This window comes from Drosophila elegans, unplaced genomic scaffold (assembly GCF_018152505.1).
Source record: "Drosophila elegans isolate 14027-0461.03 unplaced genomic scaffold, ASM1815250v1 contig_684, whole genome shotgun sequence".
Lineage (NCBI taxonomy): Eukaryota > Metazoa > Arthropoda > Insecta > Diptera > Drosophilidae > Drosophila > Drosophila elegans.
Window position 1 is genome coordinate 863,093 of NW_024546041.1, and position 12,802 is coordinate 875,894.

Genomic DNA, 12,802 nt, shown 5'->3' on the forward strand with positions numbered 1-12,802 from the left:
AATTCAAAAGTAAACAAGCCCAGATCAGCTGTTCGGGCCACTCACATGTCGGAGTAGCATTAACTAAATGCTAATGCGCCAATGGAATCAGGCACATTTAAAAAGTCCACTAATGCGGCAATGGAATCAGGCTATAACTCACTTTTAATATTATATATATTATTTTCACTTCAATTTTCCGAACCACTTGCTGCTGTAAGAATTTTTTCGGAACTCGTGGTGGCCTGATCCCTTTCAGCCCTATTTATACCCTCTGCCCAGCACCAGCATCACCCGATTTTTTTCCCTGATCCCTTTCTCGGTTTTTCGCCAACGGCAGAGACCTCTTCCATTTGCATCACGTAGCCGCTCGGCTCTCATTCAGCTATCGGTGTGGGTGCAGTTCCTCATGGTTTGGTGTGGGTGGAGATACTTCTGGGCCAGGGGAGGTGGTGGAATCTAAGAGCGGATTAAGGTTCTCTTTTCTGACCGTCAACCAGAGCGCCTCTTACTCTCCACACTTCCCCTCTCTTTCTTGGCCCTACTAACCTTTGAAAAACTGGTCACACTACCATCTCTTAGGGCGATATTCCCCTGTCGATAGCTTTCAAATGCAACAAGTTCGAATTTTACTTTTTCATCGGCGTCCTGGATTTATCCACCAAAATATTGTGTATAGGCTATAAGCTTTCGTTGTGCTAATACACAAAATCCACAGAGCACATCATAGTGGAACGGCAGGGATTTTTACATATGTAATATTCCATATGTAATAATTCCATATGTAATAGTTCCATTGGCGCATTTAACTTAATGCGCATTTACTTACACATAGGGCAAATTGCCGCATATAAAATAAATGCGAAAATTAAAGGCGACTTCAAATCATTCGCCCCGAACTTTTTAAAAAAATACCGAAAAATACCGATACTTGATGGTATTTTGCTAGTGCTACCACTACAACAGCTGATTTCGATACGCAAGAATGGCCCAATTTTCGATTTCTTTCGAATAAAAAATCTATTTTGCATAAAAATGACCAAAAAAACAAGAGCACCCGCAGCAAATCCTGGTCGCAGTATTACAATACATTATCATATTCATGATTTTTAATTCATTTCATTTGGATTTGCGACGGTTCAAAAGGAAACAAACCCAGATCAGCTGTTTGTGCCACACACATGTTGGAGTAACTTTAGCTAAATGCTAATGCGGCAATGGATTATTCCCAAAGTGTGTTTAGCCGATTTTTTAAATGCAAATTAGAAAAACATGCAGACGTCGAACATGCTCAAATCTTTTTTATATAGTAGATTTTTCTATTATTAACAAATCTGCATTTAAATTTGTTTGATTAGCTGCTTACAAGACGCACATAGTGCTTAGACAGAAGAAAACATATGCTTAAATATACAGAAAACTCAACTCTGCAGCATGGTGTTATATAGTTATTTGTTTTCTACAGGAAAACAAATGATGAAGGTTATTGTTTTATATACCTGAAGAGATGGAAGATCATATTTTGTACAAATATTGTGATGAGTTTGGTGATAAAGGCGGAATAAAAATGATAAATGTTATTGGAAAACATGGCTTAGAAATTTAACATTAAAAGCTATAAAATTGTTTAAAATGTATTGTGTTTGCGCTTAAAAATTAAATTTACACAATTGGGAGCAGACAAATCTTCATAGCCAAAATAAAATGTAAGCAATCGATTGTTACCTATTGCAATGAGATCACTGTAAGCTCCAGCTGCCGGAATTAACATCTCTCTCTAGTCGGTTCTTTTTTGGCATTTATATATTCCTTGAAAAGCTGGGGGGGTTGGCGGATTTCTGCCCTTGGAGGATGCTGGTGGAAATGGCGACTCGCTGGGTTCTTTTTTTGGTAAATATGATTTTTATTTCATATGACTTATTTCACTTAACTTGCACAACTTCACTTTGTGGCTTCGAACTTAGAACTCCTTAACTCTACTTAAATCTAATGCTAGGAGAGCGGGGGTGGAGACTGTTAACAGACCGAGAGCGAGATGAGAGTTCATCGGACATTCTCCCCCCCTTGCGACGGCAAACGTAGCAACCAAGTTTTCCACACGTCTGGCGCCTTAAGATTGTCTACAGGATCCCGAGACAATCCAGCCGAACACAGTGCTTTGTGCGACAGGCAGCCCCTCATCCAGATTTAGGAACCCGGGTTGGATGACATCACGATAGACGTCAGAGCCCAACACCAGGGATATCGTCGCCGGGCGATGAAACTGTTCATCAGCAAGACAGATATCATTAAACCTAGCGCGAACATCGTCGGCTAGTGCACGGATTGGAGTGCGACCTTATCGTCGCCGAACAGACCGTCTCGTCTCCGACGCTTGTCGTGGGGACCCGGAACGCCGCAGCGAGCGATCTATCAATGGTGCTCACCGGGGAGCACGGGTCGATCAGGGCACCCGTCTCGTATTTATTGGTTCCTGTGTCGAGAACCACGATGGCCGTCGGGATGATTTGCACACTCCGATGCTGCAACAGAGACGCCACAGATGGAGCTGCAGTTGGCGCTTCGGCCTGGTCGGAATGCCGGGAACGATTCCGCGAGCTGGGTGTTGGACCCCGAGAGCGTGAGCCGGAAGCTGATGGTCGTGATGCAGTTACCGAAGGTCGCACTGGAGAAATTGACTGGCGTCGCGAACTGGAAGACCTGTTGCATTTTCGTAGCGGATGGATTCCCCGACAGACTCGGCAGCGGTAGGATCGAGTACCTCGGGAACGTCTGTCGTCCAGAGTTTGGGCGCTGCGAGGTCGTGGAGCCATGGTTTTAATGCTTTAATATATAAAAAAAAATAAATGATAAGTACATTTAGTGTCAATCGTGAACGAATATTGGAGCATGAGGACAGAAGGCTCTATTTTGGAAGTACTAAGGCTGCCTTGGCCTCCATAGGAAGAAGTACTAGCTTATGGACGGGACGTTTAATAATTCCTCGAGCGGTACGGATTTCTACTACGCGAACTCTACTATCGGCCCCTGGAAAGACAGATACAACTCTGCCGAGCCGCCAGTCGTTTGATGGCATATTGTCTTCTTTGACGACCACCATATCATCGACTTGTATATCTTTGGACGGATTCTGCCACTTATTGCGCTTGTGCAGTTCCTTTAAATATTCCTCTTTCCATCGCGCACTGAACTGCTGATGCAGGGCCTTTAAATGTTGCCAGCGATTTATAATCGACTTAGCATCGCCCTTTATTTCGGGTTCAGCTGTGGAAAGCAACGGACCCCCAATCAGAAAGTGGCCTGGCGTTAACGCCAACAAATCAGAAGGATTTTCGGACATGGGAGACAGTGGCCTGGAATTAAGGCACGCTTCAACTTTGGCAAGAAGGGTAGAGAGCTCTTCAAACGTATACTTCCGACTTGACGACGACTTGTAGAAAAGTGTTTTAAAGCTTTTCACTCCAGCCTCCCATAGTCCTCCCATATGTGGAGCTCCTGGTGGAATGAAACGCCACAAAAGTCCCTGATGGCTATAGGCATCAGTCACAGACTCCTTGATCGCTTGCATAAAATCACGCGAAAGTAGAGTCGCTGCCCCCACAAAGGTTTTGCCATTATCCGAATGAACCCGCTGAGGACAACCCCTCCTCGCTACGAATCGGGCAAAGGCTGCGAGGAACTTCTCGGTTGTGAGGTCGGAAGTAGGCTCTAAATGGATCGCCTTTGTGGAGAAACATACAAACACGCAAACATATCCCTTGGTAATAGTATAGTTTTTTATTTCAAATGGGCCTGCATAATCAATGCCAGTATATGTAAAAGGCCTGGAAAAGGAAACTCGATCGGTCGGAAGATCGCCCATTAATTGCGTCTGTAATTTCTTCTTGTAAATAGTACACACCTTACAGGAGTTTAGCACAGCTTTTACCAGATTCTTGAGTTTAGGAATCCAATACTTCGATCGAATGAGGCGTACCACTAGTTGGTTGCCGCCATGCAGGGAAATCTGGTGTGAAAAAAGGACGAGCAGACGAGAAAGCCTACAGTTATATGGCAGTATAATAGGATGGCGCTCGTCATACTGAAGTGCTGTTGAGGCAGTAATGCGACCACATGCTCTTAACAGGCCGTGCTGGTCTAGGAATGGAAACAGGTTGGCTATCGGGCTGGACACTGGAATTGGACACTTATCGTTTAGGAATTTAAGCTCTTGGGTATATTCCTCACGTTGAGCATATAGAATAAGGGATCTTTCAGCTTCTCGGACCTCCTCCTTTGTAGGCCGGTCAGCTGGGCCCCTCGGCATCTTGCGGCAGCGTTGAGTGAACCGTAACACGTACGCAAGGACCCGCAGAGCCTTGTCCAATTTGGAGAATCGTTCCAGAAAATCGTCGGATAGGGCCTTTGCGAAATTGACCTTCACAGCACGCTGCTCTAAGTCTGTAACTGGAGTCGCAAGCCCCTGTGTTGGCCACTGGCCTTTTGGCTGTTGTAACCAGTCCGGTCCTTTCCACCAGAGTTGGCTATGAACCAGATCCTGCAGCGAAACTCCTCGGCTGGCTAGGTCCGCGGAATTGTGCTCAGATCGGACATGCGCCCAATGCTCAGCGCTCGTCACCTGAGTAATCTTGGTCACTCGGTTGGCTACAAACGTGGCCCATTGGCATGCCGGTTTGTTCAACCATGCGAGGACGATGGTGGAATCAGTCCAGCAGAAAATGTCGGAATTGGAAATTGGCATATTCGGAAGGATAGCTGCGATCATTTCTGACAACAACAAGGCCCCACATAGCTCGAGCCGTGGAAGGGACACCGTTTTAACAGGTGCGACTCGGGTCTTGGCGGTAAGCAGATGTGTCATAATATTATGTCCTACTTCAACCCGCAAGTATATTGCGGCCCCATATGCCTTCTGCGACGCATCAGAAAACCCATGATGCTCGACTTTCACCTCTGGCTGGAACCCAACCCACCTAGGAATACGGATTTGCTTGAGCTCGGAATAGCTGCGCAAAAACTCTTACCATCTTTGATTCATTTCTGTGGGGATATTTTCATCCCAGCCCAACTGTTGCAACCAAATTTCTTGCATAAAGATTTTTGAGCGGACAATAAACGGGGACAGCCATCCCGCGGGGTCAAAAAGTTTCGCGATCTGGGAAAGAACCTCTCTCTTGGTATACGTAGATTCAATCGAAACTAGCGGTGGAACAAAATAGAACTCGTCCGAGGTCGCATTCCACCGAACCCCAAGTGTTTTGGTAGTGCTTTCGGAATTGAGATCGCGAAAGTCATCGTGGAGTAGGTGCTCGTTAGGGATATCTTCGAGTATGCTATTCTGATTCGCTGTCCACTTTCTCAACGGGAACCCGGCAAGGTTAAAAGCGTGGCAAAGCTCGCTGATAGCAAGTCGAGCCTCTTGTATTCAATTGGCCCCTGCCAGAACATCGTCTACGTACATAAAATGCCGAATAATATTGGTTGCTTTAGGAAACTCCGTTTCTACGTCGTCTGCCAATTGTTGGAGTACGCGAAGTGCCAGAAACGGAGCACAGTTGACACCAAAGGTGACGGTTTTTAGTTCGAAATCGCTTACTTCTCCTTCTTTGTTTCGGAATAAAATTCTTTGGAACGGCGTGTGCTTGGGATCGACCCAGATTTGACGGTACATTTTTGTAATGTCTGCACTGAACACGTACTGGAAATAACGCCACTTCAAGATCTGAATGGTTAAATCAGATTGTAGGACTGGACCAGCATGAAGAATATCGTTCAAGCTTGTCCCATTTGCTGAAGGGCTAGAAGCATTGAATACCACGCGTAGTTTGGTGGTGGTGTTCTCGGGTTTGATCACAGCATGGTGTGGAAGATAATAGTTTGGAGTATCGTAAGACGGGGGAACTTCTCTCATATGACCCAGATCCAAATACTCTTGAATGACTGAGTCATATTGCTCTTTTAGTGGAAAGTCTCTTTTTAAACGGTTTTCGTTCCTAAGAAGCTGAGCTAGGGCAATGGATCGCGAGTGCCCCAATTTGGATCCGAAATTTTCGGGTTCGCGAAACGGTAACGTTACCACGTATTTCCGGCTTGCGTCTCTAGTGGTGGTTTAGAGAAAATTGCTCTCGCAATAGGAATCGGATTCCTTTACCCTCCTTGTTGGTATATTCTCCACCTCCCAAAACTTAGTGAGAAGTTTTTCTAAGACCCTGTCACTTGTTTCGGTTATCTGGGTCGAGAAAGCTGCTACCCGCTTTTGGACTGATGCATTGGACACTGGGCCGGTAAGCACCCAGCCGAAAATAGTCTCCTGTCCTAGCAGAGAGCCGCAAATGTTGGTGCGCGTGCCGCTCAGCAACACGGACGGTAAAATGTCGGCTCCGATCAGAACATCTATCTGGGAACTCTCTAAAAATGTTGGATCTGCCAGGGGGATGGCCGGTAAATCAACCAGCGCATCTCGTGGAATTGGGTACGACGAAAGCATTCCAGCCAGTTCGGGCAAGACGTAAGCTGTGGTTTCTAGCTGAAGGCCTGGCTTATTAGGGGCTCGAATAGAAAAATGGCAGAGCTTGGTCGCCTGAGCGGAAACGGTTTGATTTAAGCCCGAAACTTGGGCTTGGATAAGGCGGAATGGCAGCTTAATCAGATTGAACAGGCGTTCCGAAATAAACGTTGCCTCAGAACCCGAGTCTATTAGAGCACGAGCCCTGTAGTTCGTTCCCAAGTGGCATATATCAATAATGGCCGTGCCTAGCAAAACCGCTCTAGCACCGGTTGCGAAATAGTTCTGTACACTGGGCGGATTTTCTAGACCGGTGGCGGCCCCTTGCACCGCTGGGTTTTGAGGGCTTGCAGACGAACTACTTGCGGAAGTTGACCCACGGGAAATAGGGTTGCCTTTATGCAACAGTGTATGATGCCGAGCTCGGCATGTGAAACAGCTGTGAGTGCTAGTACAGTCACGTAGCTGGTGTCCTCTTGCGAAGCAATTTAGGCAAAGCTGTTTTTTTTTTATGTAGATTGTTCGCGCATCCACAGACATCTGGAGAAAACGCTGGCATAAGCGCTCTGGATGACTCTCTTTTGAGCACAGGTCGCAATTCTTTGGTTTAGTAACTACCTTGGCTTCGAAAGAGTTGAGCTTCCTGGGAACGGGTTGACTCTTAGCGGTAGAGTGATTGCTGTGGCTGGGTTTCATATCCTCAATCGCGTTCGCTAAGAAACGTGTTCATTTCATCCCAGGTCGGAATGTCGGACTTGGATGAAAGGGACTGCTCCCATAAGGAAAGGGTCAGTTTCGGCAATTTACTGGCGCACAGGAATACCAGGAGACAGTCCCAGTTCTCTGTGGAAATGTTGGAATGAGCAAGCGCTATCAAACACCCTTGGATTGTGCTCTGAAGGTCTTTCAGTGCCTGGCCAGATTCGGTATTTACGGAACCCAAATTAAAAAGCAGTTTGAGTTGGCTATTTACTAGCAGTCTCTTATTTTCGAAACGGTCTCGAAGTGCTTCCCAAGCTGAATCGAAACCCTCATTTGTAAGAGGGGATTTGGATACGATTGCCTTAGCCTCGCCGCTTGTTTTAGCGTTGAGATGGAAAAGTTTTTCGACCGCTGTCAACCTAGGATTGTTGACATAAACTGCGGTAAAAAGATCCCTAAATGTTGGCCATTTCAAATAGTCTCCTTCGAAAACCTCAGTGTCGCATGGCGGTAGTCGGCAACCGGACGAAAACGGAATGGGCAGGGTGTTGGAATTGGCGTTGGCCGTTTGAGTTTTCACTCGCTCAATTTGTTCACTGAGTTTCGCGGTACAGGATTCGTAAACTTCATAGCAATGCTCATATTTGGCTTACAGAAGTTCTAACATTGCATGCGCCTCCCCGCCCCCCGCAAGAATTGCGTCTGAACATACTTCGTACTCGTTCTCTACCCTGTCCCATAATGCCTTGATTTGATCACGTCGAACTTGGCACGTGTGGACCGAAGGATCTGAAGCTCCTGAAACGTTTATTCTGGCTTCAAATGTGCTCAGACGGTCAGAGATCGAAATAAATTTGTCTAAAACTGCGTCGCGTTGGGCCATCTTTACGCTGGATCGCGTGACTTTTATTTGTGGAACTACAGGAGCGTTTAAGGAGCTGTCGCTTTTTGCGTTGAAAATCAACGCTTTGGGTTCTTGTTTACCCTGAGACACACGAGGGGACGCTGATCGTGGTCGCTCTAAGCTTACCCGCGGGGTTGTCTTCAAATTTTTCTTATCCCCTATGGGCATGCTAGAATAAGGATCAGGAAATTGCCCCTACTCGCAGTAAAATAAAAATCAATTTTATATTAAAATCAATGGACTCGTAATGATCTTGATGCCAAAATTATTTTTAATATTAATTGGTTTAATAAGCATTAAATAAAAAACCTGGAATTTATGGAATGGAATGAATGGCAATTTTTTGGAACAAAGCATATAGGAAATATATCAAAAAATATAAATTGTATATATCCAGAATAGTCACGCTGCTGTGGGATTTGCCAATGACTACTTGGTAACTCGATAGGAAAAAATTAATAAACAATGTTAGTTGGAACACAACAAAACAATTTTTAAGGTGTATTATTTATATATATAATGTCGTATTTATTGTTTAATTATGCTTTGTTTGCCCTCAGGTTACTTGAGTTGTTTATTATTGCTTGAGTTATTTATTATTATTTTTTGTATGGAATGGAGCACTGATGTTTATAAATAATAATCAATAATATTAATATATGCCAGTATATGGCGTTTTATATGTGACGGAATGAATGGAATGGACAATAAACTTGTTGAATATGTCCACTGTCCCTAGTGGAATTGGTTGATCAAGCTTTGACGGAATGCATGGAATGTAACAATAACCCTTTTGAATATTTCCACTGTCCCAAGTGGATTTGGTCGCTCAAGCTTTGACGGAATGAATGGAATGTAACAATAAACCTGTTGAATGTTTCCACTGTCCCAAGTGGAATTGGTTGCTCAAGCTTTGGATATATATGTATATATGTATAAGGAAATAACTTTACAAAAAAACGCAGGTGGAGCTGGAGTATTTCGTTATTAAATTTATTTGCTGCTCCGTCGTGTCATGCGTAGCCCTCTTGATATGTCTGGTTATTTCTCACATACACTTGTTTAATGTTGTTTATGTAAACAAATACTTGACAAAGATGAAAATTAATTTGAAATATGTGTGATCACTTTGCGTTTATTTGTTAACACACAAAAACTGGGATGGTTGGGATGTTTGCTGGAAATGTTTGTTGGAAATGTTTGTTGGTTGTGGACTGTATTGTATTTTATTTTCGTATATGTATATGTTTCACGAATATGTAAATGTGGATATGTAAAATTATTATTTTAAATTATGTACGTATGTGAATAATTTTCTAGAATGTACGTATGTAAATATGTTTCTGGAATGTACGTATGTAAATATGTTTCTGGAATGTACGTATGCAAATATGTTTCTGGAATGTACGTATGTGAATATATTTTGGAATGTACGTATGTGAATATGTACATAAAAAATGGAAATGGAAAAAAAAAGAAAACCGTGGAGTCGCAAAATGGCGATCGGTTGGAAATAGTAAAATCGTACTTATCTTTTTATTTTTGAAATTGAAGAAAATCCACCGGTGCCGCTGGGAATCGCAGATGGATCCGGCCGTAGAACTAAAAAATGAAAAGTTGGGGGGGTTGGCGGATTTCTGCCCTTGGAGGATGCTGGTGGAAATGGCGACTCGCTGGGTTCTTTTTTTGGTAAATGTGATTTTTATTTCATATGACTTATTTTACTTAACTTGCACAACTTCACTTTGTGGCTTCGAACTTAGAACTCCTTAACTCTACTTAAATCTAATGCTAGGAGAGCGGGGGTGGAGACTGTTAACAGACCGAGAGCGAGATGAGAGTTCATCTGGACATAACTGCTCTCGACTGTTAACGAATAATTTGGACAGTGGCCCCTCCTTGGCGCGGACATTCCTATTGCGGCTTTCTGGGATTATTGCTCGTTGGATCGCAAGAAATATACATCGTCGTTGTTGCCCCCCGCAATTATAATTAAATCAATTTTATTATATCAATTAAATTTACGATTATTTATTTAAGTAAATAAAACTGTCAAAAAGCTGACAGCGTCAAGACCACTTACGTTCGTGTTTACTTAGCCCAGCGCTGGATGCCATAAGGTCGTTAGATATAACGTTAGCCAACTATTCAGTGGCTCTAGATCTGCTTAATAAACGCTATTCTAATAAACGTCTTGTTTTTCAGTCCCACACGTATCTCAAAAGGTTTGATTCTTCGGCGGCATATAAACTTCGGGAGTTTTCGGAAAAAATCAACTCACACAATAAGATCAGCTCAGGAGATTGCAGATTCCTTCGTCATTTTGAAAATAAGTTGGGAGAAGGCCATTTCCGTGGGTATGCCAGCGAAGGAATTTTATGAATTTTTGGAGAATCGGCGCCAAAAAATGGAGAACCTTCAGCATGCCATGCCAGTTGTACCTCAAACTTTCAAGTGGGAACATATAATTTAATTAGCTCTATTATTAGTAGGAGATCATTTCTTGTCTGCCAGAGTAACAATCTACCATGTGCTTATTGCAAAGCGTCTGGTCATCCCATTCATTCGATATTTGCCTAAAATCTCAGGCATCTGATTATTCGGCATTACTATCTGCACTCACACCCAATATTCCAAAAGCCTCAGCGAATAGATTTACTATTTGGAGCTAGCATGTTTTATGATTGGTCCCTGATTGAGCTGGTCCCTGGGCTACCGCTTCTTCAGAAAACTTGCCTTGGCTGGTTTGTTTCTGATGGAGGACAAAAACATTTTAATACAAAAACTTTGGCTGCTCGTTGTGTTTCAAATCATAAAATAATGGATCGTCTTGATGAAGGTGTTCATAGGATGACGAACAAAAGGAGGCGCTTGATTGCAAAAGGCATTTTACCGACATGTTTTTCTGACTAACTACAGGTGAATACTTGGTAAGTCTGCCATTTAGTTTCAAATCCATTAACTTAGGCGAGTAATACGCGCAAGCGTAACAACAAATGGTGTTCTAGTCATGCAGCCGTTTTAGAAACTGTAGCTGAGGCTGACAAGGACCAGTTTCTAAAATTTGATGACGGAGGTAATAAAGCCAAGGCACTGGGCCTTGTATCGGATCCCTCTATTAAAAATTTATTATTTTTATTTTTATCGCTACCCCAAAGTAGAAAGCACAGTAAACTTTCCATCCTATCAACTATTGCCCAAAAGTACGAAACCCTTGGCTTTATCGGCTAGGTAATTGCAAAAGTGCAAGATCTTTGAAAGGCTAAGCTGACTTGGGATGAGAGATTTCCTTTAAACAGATTCGGGCATGTTTGGCGGTGTACCTTTTCTAGACTAGTACTATATCCAAAGAGTATTGTGACGCCTATGGAGTTGCATGTACATTGTCTCGAAGTCTGCTGGGGGAATAAGTCTTTTGTTGGCCTCGAATATAGAGTAGCCCCGTTAAAAACGATTACCGTACCAAAGCAGGAATTGTCTGGAGCGTTATTATTGTCTCAACTAATGAGTTCAGCTTAGCAGATTGGATGCTTCGATAGAAGCTTCTTTTGTCGGAGGGATTCATCCGTGGTTTTGTCTTCTATTAACGTATTTGTCGCCAACCTGGCGGCATCTATACAGGAACTAGGGTAGCAAATCCTGATCAGGTTCTTCAATCAAGACTTTGCCTTTCTAAATAAATGGCCTACCTCTTGTTTATAGTATAAAAATTCGTTTCCTGCTATGCAACAAAGCTTTCATAAACGGCAGCTGCAAGCCGGACACCGTGCCCTGCTTTCAAATTTGTGCTTGCAGTTTTGGCCCATTGGCGTCTCAAGAGTGGTCCGTAAATGCATCAAGTGCTTCCGGACTAAGCCTCCCGAAGGAACAACTGGCAGGATCCCGAGCATATAAAGTTAGTTAAGTAATCTTCTGCGGTCCCTTTTACTACAGCAGGCCTCCAGTTAAGTGCTACAATTCAGTTTTTGTTTGCTTTACAACCAAGGCTGTGAATTTAGAGCTTGTACAAGACCTAACAACGAGCTCGTTTCTCAGTGCGCTAAGGCGATTCATTGCTACGCGAGGCATGAATAATCAAATTTGGAGCGATAACGCGATAACTTTTTAGAAGCAAAAAATTATTTGCAGGGACTAGTTCGATTGGTCTTGAGCGGCACTCATTCTGCCGCTGTAAGTATTTGACCCTGCTGCAACAACGCTCCAGATGGCGCCTCGCAACTCGATCACTTTAGTCAGATGATCTGGTCAAGGATGAGAATCTTCCATTAATGCGTTGGCCGCTGGCCCGAGTGGTCGGCCTTATTCTAGAAAATGATGGCATATCTCCCGTGGTAGGCCTAAATTCTGCTACCGGCAACATTCGCAGAGCAGGGAACAAGCTGTGCCTTATGCCTATAGATGATGCTGTTAAAAGTGATTCTTTTAAGGGGGAGTATGTCGGAAGCAGACAAATCTTTATAGCCAAATTAAAGTGTAAACCATCGATTGTCATCTATTGCAATGAGATCACTGTAAACTCCAGCTGCCGGCATTAACATCCCTTACTCTCTAGCTCTCTTATCGTTGTTTTTTTGGCATTCATATAGACCAGGGGTAAATGCACATGCTTATGGAGATGTGAAGGCCGGTACATTAGATAAGATTGCCGGTCACATTTTTCTAAACACTTAAAATTTTTCGTTTCTTGCTTGCGGTCCAATTCGTTACCGATA

General features: G+C 43.5%; 2 protein-coding genes and 1 pseudogene across 2 annotated transcripts; all 3 read right to left on the reverse strand.

The window, feature by feature from the left end:
* Positions 1–1,869: 1,869 nt before the first annotated feature.
* LOC121467747 lies at positions 1,870–4,840 on the reverse strand. The gene has a single exon (XM_041710006.1). It carries the CDS (start codon positions 4,838–4,840, stop codon positions 2,885–2,887), a length of 1,956 nt encoding a protein of 651 aa, XP_041565940.1. The 3' UTR covers positions 1,870–2,884.
* LOC121467748 lies at positions 1,870–9,788 on the reverse strand. The gene is made up of 2 exons (XM_041710007.1): positions 9,619–9,788; positions 1,870–2,802 (listed from the first exon to the last, which is right to left on the reverse strand). The coding sequence occupies exon 2, from the start codon at positions 2,790–2,792 to the stop codon at positions 2,274–2,276; it is 519 nt and encodes a 172-aa protein (XP_041565941.1). The 5' UTR covers positions 2,793–2,802; positions 9,619–9,788; the 3' UTR covers positions 1,870–2,273.
* LOC121467744 lies at positions 5,000–7,853 on the reverse strand (annotated as a pseudogene).
* Positions 9,789–12,802: the final 3,014 nt, after the last annotated feature.